Source organism: Filicampus tigris, chromosome 19 (genome assembly GCF_054856515.1).
Source record: "Filicampus tigris isolate MCC_2025a chromosome 19, RoL_Ftig_1.0, whole genome shotgun sequence".
In the NCBI taxonomy this organism is placed as follows: domain Eukaryota; kingdom Metazoa; phylum Chordata; class Actinopteri; order Syngnathiformes; family Syngnathidae; genus Filicampus; species Filicampus tigris.
In genome coordinates this window covers 9,280,307-9,296,074 of record NC_141235.1, presented here as the reverse complement: position 1 = coordinate 9,296,074, position 15,768 = coordinate 9,280,307, and the positions used below count along the sequence as shown (strand labels likewise).

Below are 15,768 nucleotides of genomic sequence, written 5' to 3'. Positions count from 1 at the left end.
ATCCATTTTGGGCGTATATGCTCAGCTACAAAAATAACAATTAGAATTAGGTACCACTGGTTTAGACCATAAACATATTACAAACGATTTTCTGTGACTTCTGATTTGAAATTCAATTTGCTGCTCAAAGAAATACAGTAATCAAACGCAGAAGCCATTCTGTTTATGTAACGCATTTTGTTAGTGTAATAGTGTAATGGTCTTGGTTGTTTTTAATTTACTGTCCCAGTATCAATACAAAATACCATTGTGCCTGCTCCAAATTGTGTTCTCCATCTCAGTCGTCTTGGTCATGGTAATCCGCAAAGGTTGAATTGAGGCAAATAAACTTCTTGTTTGTTAAATTTGTCATGGTTCTCCTAGTTTTTTGAAAACGTTAAAAAATTGCTAGACAATTATGTTATTAGGTCAACAGTTTGAATTTCACAGTCATCATGACCTTCTGAGGGAAACCGTAACTACCTTATGGGCCATGACAAAATGAGTTTGACGCTGATTAACTTAAACAGTTGAGATGTATCACTTCAAAATACTTCCTTGACACCGATCGCTACTTTCCTATTCGCTAGGGCTTTGACAAAATCAGAAAGAATGTACCAGAAAGAATAGAGAATTTTAATTAGCACGAGGCTATGATAATAGTCTTGAGAATATTGAATCAATACTATGTTTTGAAGTCGACGAATAATCATTTTATTAATCACGATTATTATTATTTCCATAATCGTCCAGCCGTAGCTTCATGTATTTTCCTTTTTGTGAGGCAAAATCACACTCACAGTGCCAAGAATCCATCCTGCTTTATTAGCGCTTCTAATAACATTATTAGTGGATGGGCCAGCCAGTTCAAATTCCCACTACGCTAATTCCACTTATCCCGTTTGAGAAAATTGCTAATTGACGCTGCTCACGGACAGTCACTTACAGGGCCGCTCGTTTCTGCCACGCCGAAAGCCCAGCATGAAAGGCTTGCTGTGTAGCGCCGCCGCCGCGCCTGAGCCTGTGTGATGGAGCCTGTGGCAGTATATTTAGGTGTCTGGTTTGGGACAGGAAGAGGGGGAAGCGCTGAGGTTATTTGATTGCTTCATTACGGTCATATAGATGGTCATATATTTATGTATACTTTATGTATGTCATTACATGTACACTAGTGAGTGTTTGTTTGTTTGTGTGTGCGTGTGTGTCTGTGCATATGCATGTGGGTGTGTGTGTGTGGGTGTGAGTTCTGTGGGTGTATGTGTGTATGTGTGTGTGTGTGTGAGCAAGTAAAGAGGGCTCAGTGTTTGGACCACCCTGCGAGCTGGGCTGAGTGACAGCATGGGCCTCAAGACGTTCGCACTGCACACACACACGCACACGCACGCACACACGTGCGCACACATCGAGGACACACACACATCGAGGACTCACACATTTTCAAGCTCATTTTTCAACATGTCTTTTACTCTATTAATGTCTCATGACCAAATACATATCATGCTCCAAAGCAAACATGCCGGATTAAAATTGAATAAATCACGTTGGGATCGGGAGAGAACACACACACACACACACACGCACACACACACATGCCCAGGCAACGCTTTACTGTACCACCCAGCACGTATCAGCAACATTTACCGTGACCTTGCCGCACACCTGATTTCAAGCCAGAGCATCATTCCAAAGGTGCTTTCTGAGACAATATTTTCCCCGGCTATTAAATAAATGCGGTGATGACATAAAGCCAAATTAATCGGTGCACATTTCTAACCGGTCGTGGCTGCGGTCTCCCCCCAGGCGTTAGCAGTTAATTTCTTTAAATGACGGCCTCGTGCGTGCAATGAATAAATAGTGGCGTGCTTGCGTGCATACGTCCAGCTGCTCGCAGTCACAGTGATGTAATTTGCATTGAAATCTGATTTTATTCAATTTTTTTTTTGCCCCCACCCCTCGCTCCCCCCCCAACTCCTCACATTTCTCATTAGTCGTCGGAGTCACTGTGAAGCCAGTGTATCATGTAGGTCACACTTACACGCACTTGTTGACTTTTCTATACCCATGAGGACATTGTATAGACTGCTATTTATTTTGTGGAAGCCTACACAAATATTTCAACCTTGCCACATTTTATTAGAGGGGGGTAAAAAAAAAAAAAAGAAAACTTGACCTTTTTGATTATGTTTGTTTTGTTTAGTGTGTGTCTGAGCGAGAGCGTTCCTCGTGGTTTTTCCCTACTTATCTAAACCTATGGAAGGGCCACACAAGTACTTTTTGTCCGCCCGTGCCAAGTCTAGTGGCGGATTGTAATGGAAGCTAATGAAACCTCAAAGTTGTAGCATAACATATTAGTCAGCGGCAGATGTTTGCGTGGCTGCCATGCTTGTTTGGTACCTATGTTCTTTTATTTGGGGAATTTGCGAAACATAATGAATGTATAAGCTGTGTAGCAGTGTAATTAACCAGTAAAATGAGGCACCGGGCACCTGCTAGCAATGAGTTGTGACAGGCACGATTTGTTCTTGGTGAATGAATTGGTTTGTGTGAAAAGCAGTTTCAGGTTTGGACATTTGACTTGAAAATGATTGATTGATTGATTGATTTGATATTTGTTTCTTTTTTAAATGGCACTGTATTGTATAAAGTGATTTTACAAAATGTGTGCCTTTAAGGGGTGTGGCCTAGTGGGTGATATCAGGCTGTCTCAATAAATTTGCCATGGATTTTTGTTGAACTGAACTGAAGTTAGGGCCAGATAAACTTTCTTCCAAGGCAATTCTCAATGATCCGCAAACTTTTAATCTGTAGTGTATTTTCAGATTCTGCATTACATTGGACATTTACATTTTTACATTTAAGTGGGTTTATTTGTAAACCAAAAATATGTCTAGTTGTGTATTGATCAAGATAGAATATGTGCTTGTAACAGCACTTAAAATTGAGTCTCTTCGTTCAGCATTAATGAGGGTAAGATATTTTTTTTCCTCATGCGTTCAAAAGACAGTTAACAGTTTCATGACCATGTATTTCTAGTTGTCATTTTGCATCAAAATGTCAATCTAATGATGTCAATATATCATGGTTGATTTGTCGTACCGAAATCTCTCGAAAAAGTCTAAACTCCCGGATTTCAAAACGAAATGGAAATTCCCGAGAGAATTGATCGTTGTTTGACCTAAAGAGCCTCCCTTCTATGTTGCTCTGGGATACATAGTGGTTGCACTTGAAATATGGAATAACACAAGACTGGGAGCTTTGAATGGAACTCATACAGTGTGAAATGATATGCCAGTTGGATGGGTCCGTCTGGCTCCGATAAGTCATAAAACATTCGAGAGTGTTGAAAAAGCAGCCGGGCCAGTCGAAACCGTCATTATTATCATTATCATCATTATCATCATTACCAGTGCCGGTGCCTTTTTTTTTTTTTTTTTTTCACAACGGGCCAACTGCTGTTGCTGCTGACAGCTTTGTCGACAAGCGCGTGGCCAAACGCACCGCGCTTCTTTGGGTCTCGAACGTGACGCGGAGGCCAAGTGTGACGCAGAATGGAAGAATGCTTGTTGAAAGAAAGAAACAATATGCACATAAAATACAAGCATACATAGAGACCAATACACATTCTTTTCTTTCATTACTTAAGCCTGCCTTATAAAACTAATGTCAGGAAGTCATGTTTCAGTCGTCTTATCTACATTACAGCCGTCCAAGTGTTTAGTCATTAGGTATCACGACATCTGCTTAACCCATGTGCCCTCAAATTTCTAACAGCCTTTAGACACCTCTTTGTCAGAAATGTACAAACTGCTATAAAGTCATCATACATCCATATTTTTTTCAGATTTTATTTTTTCTCAACGGTACAGATAAATAATAAGTTTGTCATTGTTCAGAAAGAAAGATAAGCTATCAAAATATTTTTGGAAAAAATATGTTGGTTTTGCTTCTTTCATGGCTAAGGCCATTCTGTAATAGTCTGAGTAGTACTTTGTCAAAATGACGTGTTGAACTTGAAACAAATTTAAGACTTTTTTTTTTTTTTTTTTACAAAACTAGACTAAATTCTTTGTGTTTTCAACTAAAACCATCACATATATGAATAAAATGTGTCTAAAACTAATAAGAATTTTTGGCGAACAGACTAACACTAAGATGACAACCAAAACACAACCGATTAAAACATACAAAAATGTAATTTAAAAAAAAAAAAAAATGTTTGCATAACAGATTAAACACAGGTCGATTGGTTATGCCTTTGCCACACACTGCAGGCATGATCAATGGACCCGCGCTTGATCCAACCGTTTCACAAAAACGTCACTCAGCATTACGTAACCAAAACCACTTCAACCACTGAAAAAAGCTGCAAACCTTTAGCAATAAATGCTCCAACTGCAAAAAAATACTGTGATACATTTTAACCGTCTTCTCTACATTGTCGTCGCCCAGTGTTTAGTATTTTGAGTATCGCTACATCTGCACTGGGCTTAAGAGAGTTTGCAGAGGCAGCAAGGGGATCAGCACTGAGCTGATCTCCACTGATTAAAAGCAGGGGCCACGCTAATGTTTGGATGGGCCATTTAATACTAATGAGGGAAAATAAATAGCGCCGTGGCCGTCGGCATGTAGAGATCTCCGTTTATTCGCACACATCAGAGCAAAACACTGATTAAGAAGAGTGATGTCACCACGCACCGGGCCTTTAACTGCAACCACATGAGCTGTCTTACTATGTTCTTTGGTAATAGCAATAATAATATTCAATTTTCTAATTATTATAATGTGACCTCTTACCCGCTCATTAACTAAGGAAGAAAAATCTGGCATGGTGTGATTTTTAAAGAGCGACTTTCTAGGATTCAGACTTTAAGACTCACATATGAGGATTTTTGTTTTTCGATCTATTTACAGTTGACCTTGGACTCATCGTTTTTAAGCATTGTCACAAACAATATCCAATTGGCGATTGCAAATAATGACTGTACTTTTTGATCTGAATGGCAAACTATCAAAATTCGAATGTATCAAAAGACTACAGAACAGATACCAAACGTGGCGTGCTGTAATTATGTTAACCGAACTTAGGAAGTAAATTAAGTAGCAAGCTAGCTAAATTGTGATGTTTCCTCATAGTAAGCCTATACTCATCTGCAAATGGGGGGAACTGTTTTCTATTGGTCCAAAACCAGCCTCTGCATTGTCTACTACTCCTCAATTAAACGCACAAACAACATGAAGCGTAGTTAATATTTGTCAAGCTACCGATTTGTCAAGCTACCGATTTGCTAAACTGTGCCATTAGCATAGCTGTCTTTGTGGTTTTTATAGTAATTGAAGTTAGATGTCGTAGTCTCTTATCTTTGACTTATAAACCTTGCACGTTGCCATTTTTTTTTCAAGATTTAATCAAAAACATAAATGTAAAAATCCTCAGGAGCTGCCGTCATGATAATTGCATCGTGAGCTGGTCTTTGCCCTTTGTGTCGCACCATTCCAGTGGGTTGCCAGTTTGTACAGGCTACACCAAAAATAACTTCTCTTTCATAAACAAAACAAATGGCTACTGTCCTTTTTTCTTGAATTCAAATTTCCAAATGTAGTTCAAGTCAAAGTGTTCCTCTGTGAATTTGGGAGCAAAGCCCACTTGATGCGCATGGCATACACAACCATTTCAGATGTTTTAGCCAAGTCAGCAGTCCTAAAATTGGCGTTTTACAGATCGTCTGACTTGAGTGTCCCACTTCTAGTCGCCGTTATACTGAAGTAATCAGTTACTCTCTCTAAATTGGCAGCGTTCCTCTGTGAATTTGGGTGCAAAGCCCACTTGATATATATCGCAACAGTTTTTTCCCCCTGCTCCATAGCAGCAAACTGCCACTTCAGGCAGAGGCACCGATTTGAGTGCTCCATCGTTTCCTTTGTTGTGAATCCAAGCACTTGGCTGTGGATGATAGCGGGCACCGCCAACCCATCTTAAAGGATTCCAACCCCCCACCACAAACACACCCCTACTCCCCCTTTTCCTTTCACAATGTGACTTTTTTATTATCGCAAGTTGCATTCAGCATCGGCGTTGAGTTATCTCTCAATCCATTGCTCTTCCAAGATCTAATGGGCAATTATCAGCCAAGGAGAAGTTAATGGGTGTCCCGTCTCACAAAGTCCCCCGGTTATTGATGTCAACAACTGTCATTGTGTGGAAACGTGGCAGACTCGTGCTAACCGTTCGCCTTGTTTCATTTTCTTTGAAGGAATCCCACACCCATTCTAAGCCGGGATTGACCACAAGTGTAATGCGTGCGCGTATAAATCTCTGTTGGTGTGTTCGCTTTATGCGTCCAGCGTGAATAGACCAGTATAGCGCGTTCATAAATGCAGGGGGACACGCTGAAAGTATATAGTGACGGACAAATACGCACACACGTCGTGGCCGCCCCACTACACACAAACCCACATAAACAGACATCCCGCCTCCCGCACACCACACGCACGCTTGCCACAGACACTTACACAAGCAGAGCCCGAAGACTTGCCACCGCATACAGACACCCCTGTGCACACACAAGCACATACATAGCATATGCGACCCCCCCCCTCCCTACCACCACCACCCCCACCCATCCACGCACACACACTGACACACAAGCGGAGGCCCACCACCAACATCAACAGCCACAGACTCAGACTCGGTGACATCATGGCTTGGATGACAGCACGTCTTCCAGACCCATTAGTGTGATTGTAGGTGGCTCCGCCATGGTGATTTATGGCTGAATATCCATCTCTCGCTGCTCTGTTGATTTATGGGGCAAATTTTGGTCCTTTTGCCACCCCCCCACCCCAACTGCATCACAAAACTGGCAGACAGACAGAAAGGTGAAACTGACCTGTCAGTCCGTCTTCATCATCCATAGCTTTCTATCGATCGGTCAGCCCCTCGATGTTTGACAGCCTTTATTGAACCAAGACACATATTTTACAAATCAGCACATCACCAAACAAAAGTGGCACAAAAAGTAGAGAAAGTGGTACCTTGACATAAAAGCAAGCCCACTTCAAAACTTTCGATGTACAAGCCGACGATTTTTTTGCTTGGGTTTGCAAGCAAAATACTACTATATATATATGTATGCATGTATGCGTATGTGTATATATATATATATATATATATATATATATATATATATATATATATATATATATATATATATATATATATATATATATATATATATGCGTATGTGTATATATATATATATGCGCATGTGTATATATATATGCGCATGTGTATATGTATATATGCATGTGTATGTGTATATATATATATATATATATATATATATATATATATATATATATATATATATATATATGTATATGTGTGTGTGTGTGTGTGTATGTATGTGCATCAGAGTCAAAATGCTGGGAACAACAAAGATAAGTGAAAGATTAACATTCCAATTATATTGGAATTCGGGGAAATTTTATTAACCTTAGAAAGTTTTTGGTCCAAGGTTATTTTAACCTTCTTGCTGTTGGACCCATGATACAACTGTTTTCCCCTGCCTCAGGATGGAAAATGGTATGGTCCAGTCGTCCGAATGGCCTGCTAACATTAGCGGCGCACGATTAAAAAATGTACATCCATCACTGTTGTTTTGATTGGAGTCACTTGTAGGGGGAGCCGTGTCGAAAAAAAGCCAAGTATTCTTTACTGATGCTTGAACGTGACGATTTCACGCATCACAAGTCTCCCAACATTTTAAAGAGTCGCTATTAATTTTAATAACCACGGTGAAAAATGGATGAAGTGAAATCGAAAGAAAGAGTTCACTGTCTAACCTCCGCGCTGTCCTTGCGTTTGTTTGAGTTGTACGTTTACTGCGCGTATACTGCAGTTTGCATTCCATAAAACATAAATTATTTGACCTCTCTGGCTTATGAAACCCTTGTATAAACTCTAAAACACCTTATTGTTATTTTTGGACTATTTTAGCCCAGCAGTGACTCTTTTTTTCAGACACTTTATTTATCCCTAAGGAGACATTAGGGCTGAGTATAGCCGAGGAGTGAACACAGGCACGCACACACACACACACACACACACACACACACACACACACAATAGAGCAGCGGATGCCCGCAGAGCAATTGGGGGTTAGGTGCTTGGCTCAAGGGCACTTGAGATGCTCAGGGATGGTGCAGTGCTGTTGTTTTTCGTCACCCTGCCTCATTTTGCTCATTGCCAGTCAAAATCGGAGCAGAATTTTGCCAACGGGTGCCACACATTCTCAATCTATTTGTGTTCTTTTACAACACTTTTCTTAGTCATGTGACTCCAGTTTATTTCCATTTAAATTGTCTCTTTAACTTTCGTCCGTTTTCACCCTCCGGCCCTTGTGCGTGTGTGTATCTACTTTCCGAACCATGTCGTGCTGGGAGTCTCTTTATTTTCTAGAGGTTACTAAGAAAAAGGCATTCTAGGTTAATCAAAACAGAGGATTGAACCCCCGGAAAGAAATAATTGACTCCTGAGATTAATTATAATTAGGGCTATCTATTTCGATTATTTAGATGTCAGTTGGGGATTGGTTACGCACTCAAGGATAATGTGCCTGTCCCTTTACTGTGATTGGTTGGCGACTAGTCCAGAGTGTAATGTGCCATAGGTCCACCCATAACTTCCATAACACAGTTTTTGATGAGCTATTTCTTAGAAATAGACCGATATGATTTTTTTTACCGATACCGATTTCTAGTAGTCAAGGAGGCCAATAACCGATATTTGGAGCCGATATTCATTTTCAGTAAAAAGGAAAATATTGGCATCAAAATCTAAAGAGAAATTTACTCTTAACCTTCTTGCAACGTCTTTAAGCATGTTTATTGAACAATGTTTCAGGTTTGCATAATGTTTATTTATTTATTTATTTTTTTCCCCAAGAAATTTTTGACAATATATATCTCTGTTATAAAATTCGAACAAAAAGTTCAGGGAGCACCGGGGGTTGTCAGCATGTCTTAAAAAATAGCTCCATGTAATTTTCTACGGTAAATGAAAAATTCAAAATGACAGATATGTTAAACTTTCACATATCTTTGTTTTGATTTCCACAGTTTTAAATTGATTTAATTGGCCAGTAGAGTTTTAAAAAAGGCAGATGCCCAATATCGGTGCCGTTAATCGGCCCGGCCGATAATCGGTCCATCCCTACTATTTATGATGGTGTATTTTTTTCAGAATGTACCAGTTAATTGAAAACTTCCCCCCCATATACAATAAAGTAAAAACAATGGCAATCAAAAAATGTGAATAAATATAAAGTGTTTCAATTTTTTGTTAAAGGATGTGAGTGCAACGAACCGAATCGAAATTGATCCATTTCAATCAAAGCGCCAACACAAATTTCATCACCTCATAGAGTGAAATGAAATCATGAAAACAAAACAAAAAACACTTATTTAAAAAAATGTATTAACTTTCTTTTATTCTTGGTTCATATATTTATTCAATACTTTAACGTCAATGTACCGTAATTGAACCACACATTTTCGTATCATTTTCCTAATTAAATGTAACCTGCACCATACACGCTTGTGGCTCCTTCCCTGGTTACTGTTGATGACAGTGAAGCACAAGTTTGCATCAAGAAAAGCAAGAGCGCAAAAAGAAGTTCTCTCCTGCGTCCTTTTTCACAGCAGTGACGGTGTGTTTGACATTTCCGCCAGCTATGACTAATGATCCCCCAGCGCTCACTCAACGGACAATAAGGTGGCTCAGTCATTTCTTTTTTTGCTTTTTCTGTATGTGCGTGCCCACCACCAGACTCTGTGATTCATCAGGTACCCACGCCAGGCCTGAGCATGCGGACTGTCACTCATACTGTACATATATAGAAACACACACAAGCAAACGAAAAGGTCACCAGACATGAAGCACAATGTATATTTGATTCCTAATTGATTTATATTGACGCTTGACAGGGCTAAAAGCCTGAGCGGGAGCGCTTTTAGACCTGCTATCCGTCAACCGTTTGCTTCCGTGTTTTGGCGCTTGAAAGCTTGGATGAAGTTATTCTACCTAAGATTGAGGGGATATTGAAATCCACTTGATGCACTGACATTTGAGATAATTAACATCCTGTCTTCCTGCCCATTGTCATCAGTGTTCTTCTGTTGTTGTGGTAAATATACCAGATACCAGCCACCGATTAAAAAAAAAAAAAAAAAAAAAAAATCGAATTAGTCTTCCTTGCCAGTACGTGGTGTTACACTGTGGCCATTTGAATCATCATGTGCATCGGAAAGACAGAAATGTCTTTGTTCACGATTATCCGTCATTGTGTTATTTGAAATCTTATGTATCATAATCTAAATCTATGCTAATTTATTTTAGCTCCTCTATAGCATTTGTCAACAGCATTAAGCTAGCAGATTTTCATTAGACAAAATGATGTTGTTAGATTTTTAAATCGATTTTTTTTACATTTTTTATGAATAGACAAAGTTGAATTCTCTTTTTTGAAGTTTCAAATGGATGTGATAAACAGTTTGACCTAAGTGTGTGATGCATCTTATTTGGAGAACTAGGTCAGAAGAGACAAAGGATACTTTAAAAAGTAGATCAAAAGTATTTGACATGGTCTCTCTATGTCGCAGATTTTCACCTATCGCGAACGGATCTGGGATGTCACCGTATACCAATTTAGACTCTTCGATGCACCAAACTATAATTCGGCTGTAGTGCAATAGTCGTTCGTTTCTTTGTACGAAACAATTGGTCAAAATCTTTGGCCGGTATTAGCAGACACATGGGACTATCCGATTGTATTTCTACTGACTTGAATGCCATCGGGAGGATGAGCGACTTTGAATGCCGTCTGCAGTCAGCGCGGCTGAGCGGTTGCGCGGGGGCCACGATTGCTAATTAGCTAATTGTTTGTTTACTGCTGACTCTTTGTAAACTGCCCTTCATCAACCATAACGCTGTGGAAAAATGTTGCTTCCGTTTAATGAGCCGAAGGTTGTATCGAGGAAATAACTATCATGTTGATCCAATGCAGATCTTTGCGCATGGCGCACATTCTTTGGAGTTATTGTGCTTAATCCTGCAAGTGGTTTAGTGCTGCAGATTCCATAAGCAGTTTAAAAATAAGAGCAGACATCTAGTTAAAGGTCTCCACTGCATGCGCATCCTCAAATCTTCACAACTTCTGCATCCCCGCCCACCTCCATCATTTTCCTCCGGCTACTGTGTCTATAATGAGCATGTCCTCCAACCCTCCCTCCCTCAGCACCACCTATTCTCTCACTCCGCCCCCCCCTTCCTCTCTCTCATGTCCTCCCCCCTGTTTTCACTGTGTGCAGAATTGGTAGAAGCTTATCGCCTAGCAACCACAATTAAAGTACAACAAGTCAGTGGCAGTTGCAGCCGCCGTCGAGGCGAGCTTTGCAAAATCCTCCGTGTGAGCGCAAGGAAGGAAATGCGACCGGCTGGCTCGGGGCTGAAGTTGAGCAGGTGAACGGCAATTAGAGCCCCCGCCGGAACGGCATCGGGCGCACTTTGGCGGGGGGAAGGTGGGGGGGGGGCTCAAAGGCGGAGAGAGTTGGACTCAACAGGTATGTATGCACGCGTCAATTAATGGAGGCGAGAGTGAAGGTATTCAGTAAACGGGTTGCCAGTGGCTGCTTAACGATTTTGTGTTTGCTGCTGAGGCAGAATGTGCATAAGCGGCTAATACCTCGGATGCATTTGGCAGGAATGCGGCGGGCGCGCTGTCACTCTAATTTCACAGTTGTAAGGGAATGCCAGTTGCGTTCGCTACCTGCTAACCAAAGCGACGGCTCCGATGCCGTTGGGTTGAATTGATGCGCATCAAATAACGGAGCGTCGTGAGCAGTTCATTGACGATTGTGTCATCCCTCACTGTATACTTAATTGAGATGCCACGTGAATGTAAGTGACTGAAATGGTTATTAACCTCTTTTGAGCAGGCGGGTGCGCTTGTTTAAGGGTTCAATTAACTGAAGTAACCTTATGTTCTTATGGAAAGGTAAGAAATGTGTGCTCCCTTTTCATGTCATTTCATTATCTTTAGCCATACAATGATGCTCCAAGGACTATTCTTCAATTAGGGATTGCACAAATGTACTCCAACGTCCACTGTATTCAATTGTATTGTTCATTCATATTCCATCATTTTCTTTGGGCTTTTTAGAGGATTGGCGAGGCCTAAGCAACAATTAGAGGTCGTTTGATCAATCATGCATTCGGTAATTGCACTCCAGCAGCCTGCTAAATGATTTTCAGTTGAAAATATGCCGCCATACACTGCCAATATACTGCTGCCAAGGGTCTGAGTCATTCTTTTGGACATGTCGTTTGGCTGTGTAATTGATGTTTTTTCTACCATTGAAAAGATGGTAGAGAGGTCAAAAGCAAATAATAGTACCCTACCTGTTTATGTTTGGTTCTGAACCAGCACGTGCCATGTATATAAATCACTGTGTTATGAATTAGTAGGGAAAAGTCATGGTCTAATAGTATTGATTTTTCAAATGGAAAAAAAAAAGAACCCCTACAGAATATAATCGTCCTGTCTTTCAAATGAAGGACAAGCACCTTCCCTCATCCTTGCTGGATGGGTGGATCTATCTGTGGGTACAGCGGGGGACCTGCAAGGTGTAAGGTCAGCTACTCTGTATGACATATCCTGTCCCTACAGGGGAGCTGTCAGCCATATGCAAACATATGCTTTACACGCACACATGGAAGTCACATGCAAAATGTCACCTCACAGTCCCAAGCATCAGGAGGGGAAGCCACTTAGCAGTGGAAATGCTATCGTGCTCATCTCATGGAGGCATTTGGCACAACGCTGACTGTTAGTTGGATGGCGAACCGGTGACGATGCGTTGAAATTTTAGGTTTTGGAATGTTTTCCCTTTAATAAAAGGTCAATGCCGCTCTAATGATATCAACAAGTAGAACTGGATGCCTGTACACTTAATAGATTTCATTTTAAGATTGCGATTTGATTTCAAATTTTCAAATGGGCTGGTTTGATAAGGTGGTGTAACCTTGGAACGTAAACTGCTAACCTGTATGCCTTCTTTTGTCTGAAGTGTACTTTTACAAATATTGAAACGGGTAAAACTGGCATTTGCCAAACAAGAAGAAGGAAGGGAAATCCTTTGGACGGATGAGACAAAACTGATACAACAGACACATCAATGAAACATTAAAAAAAAAAAAAAAACTTTCCCTTTTCGGTCAGCCTCTTGTTATGTTCTGGGGCTGCTCTGCTACATCCGGCACAGGGTGTTCTCAATCTTTACAGGGTACAATGATATCTCCAAAATATCAAGGCAATCTGAAACGAAATGTGCTACCTAGTGTCAGAAACTAGGTTTCAGGTTCCTCACAACAGGATAAACACCCAAGAATGGCTAAGGACAAAACAATGGATTACCCAGAAGTGGCCTTCGATGAGTCCTGATCTAAATATTGTTGAACATCTTTGGAAGGAGTTGAAACATGTCATCTAGGGGAGGCATCTTTCAACATGAGACAGAGAAAAGTCTAGAAAGTTCGAAATTTACCCTTTAATAGAGAGAAGAAAAATATTTCAATTGAAGTCAAATCTCTCAGTCACAGATACTACAGTAGAGGGTGAGGATGTAGAGCCCCCAACAATAATACCTGCATCTCACTTGCTAGTTGTGTTTAATGATGCACGATCATTTGTTGTTCGATTAAGATGTAAAAAATATTTGACACATGCATTCCTGGTACACTATCTTTTTATCCATTTTTTTTTTGCTTGACTGACGGTCGTGTTGTCAAGTGGCCATCTTGGCCCGGCTCCATCACTCAGGGATGAGACTTGTCATGGATCACAGCACCGTGGCATGATAAAAATCCCAAGCAGTGAAGGAATTTTGCTCCGAAAGTGTCTTCAGCCTCAGGCTAGTTATGTGTGTGTCAATATGTAGGTGTGTGCGCGTGTATATATATATGCACACACTTCACTCTTGTCTGCCTCAGCGTGTGTCCCATCTGAGACCCATAAACCTCCAGAAGATGGTGACAGCAGGGGGAAAGTATGCGTTTATCCGCACCTTTTTGTATGGAGTTGTATGTTTGTGTTATTATGTGTGAGCAAGCTGTCGTTTCTGGAGGAATGCACTCAAACATCCCATTGGGCAATGCTGGCGTGTTGTATTTATTGATTCCCCCCCCACCTTTAAATCAATGCTTTTGTAGCTCACTCAACTCTGTCACTGGTGAAATGTCCGATTATTTTTAAACATATTCCATGTCTCCAGCGCAAAATATGCCTGGGAGAAGGATGTCTGATTTTTTTTTGTTTTTTTTATTCATTGTGGACAGCTTCATTAGCCATGTAATTGGTTCTTACATTTTAGCACCATAATAAAAAGTCCAGAACAGGAGACGTCATGAATTTTCACGAGTGCAGCCCCTTTGCTCCTCGGAACGTGTGCGCTAGTATTCATTGGTTGATTAGCCATTCATCAGTGCTCAGATATTCATACTGTCGTGTATGAAAAATACCCGAATGATGATAATAGTGTAACCTTGCCACAGCTTTTGTATTACGTGCAGTCAAATGCCCTCTTATGTGTGGTTCTGTAGCACCAATTCAGCTAATTAGAGCAAATGAGATTAAGAAAACAACAAAAAGATCCTAATGTTGATTTTCTTATTTTTTTTGTTTCTTCTTTCCAGAGTCTGGGCTCGGTTGATCGCAAGGAGAATCAACACAAGAAGTGAGTCCCATTTCTTTTCGTTAATGTTTTCGTCAAGAGTGAATATAAATTCCTAATGACAAATATATACACATATATATATATATATACACAAATATATACACATATATATATATACACATATATATATATATATATATATATGTGTGTATATATACACAAATATATACACATATATATATATATATGTGTATATATATATGTGTATATGTGTATATATACACATATATATATATATATATATATATATATATATATATATATATATATACACATATATATGTATATATACACATATATATATGTGTATATATATATATATATATATATATATATACAGACACATATATATTTATATATTTATATGTGTATATGTGTGTGTATATATATATTTTTTTAGTTTGGCTTTCAACAACTTTTAAATAATTTATCTTTTCTTTTGATTGAAGATAATTCTATGTTTTGCTTTGAATGTTTTAAAGCACTTTGAGTTGCATTTTTATGTATGAAAAGTGCTATATAAATAAAATGTGATTGATTGATTGATTGATATACGGTATATATATACATTTAGTGAAGATGATCAATTTGTGATAAGTTGTGATTATATTGAGCCATTGTTGCGTTTTAAACATGAAATGTAACATTGCCTCAGTCACTTTTTCTCTGTTCTGTTCTACCCCATTTTCCCTGAAGTCATGAATATTTTTTCCCATTTTGCACTTTGAACTTCAGTGGATGTTTTCTAATTAAAATGAATTATTTCCATTGACTGTTCAATATAGAAGATAGATGATGAATCAATAATGAGTGTTATGATTGAGTTATATAACGTAATTATTTTTTGTAGCGTTTTGCTCCGAGAATGATCCACTTATCCTTCCCATCACTGGCAATGAGTTTCATCTTAATAATCGTTTTTTTAATTCACTTTCACTTCAGTGCTTATCGGACCAGCTTGGAATCGAAGTACAATTTCCATTTAGAAGTTGCATATGT

General features: G+C 39.5%; 1 protein-coding gene across 3 annotated transcripts in view; it reads left to right on the top strand.

Moving 5' to 3' along the window:
- The window catches only part of ankfn1b (ankyrin repeat and fibronectin type III domain containing 1b), a 119,964-nt gene that overhangs the window by 61,442 nt on the left and 42,754 nt on the right, over positions 1–15,768 (top strand). For 2 of the 3 annotated variants that reach the window (XM_086017559.1, XM_086017558.1), the window contains one exon: positions 14,729–14,769. In XM_086017559.1, coding sequence (XP_085873685.1) covers positions 14,729–14,769 — 41 coding nt within the window. Of the gene's footprint in view, positions 1–11,561; positions 11,599–14,728; positions 14,770–15,768 lie in introns of those variants that run through there. The other variant, XM_086017560.1, reaches the window with a different exon arrangement.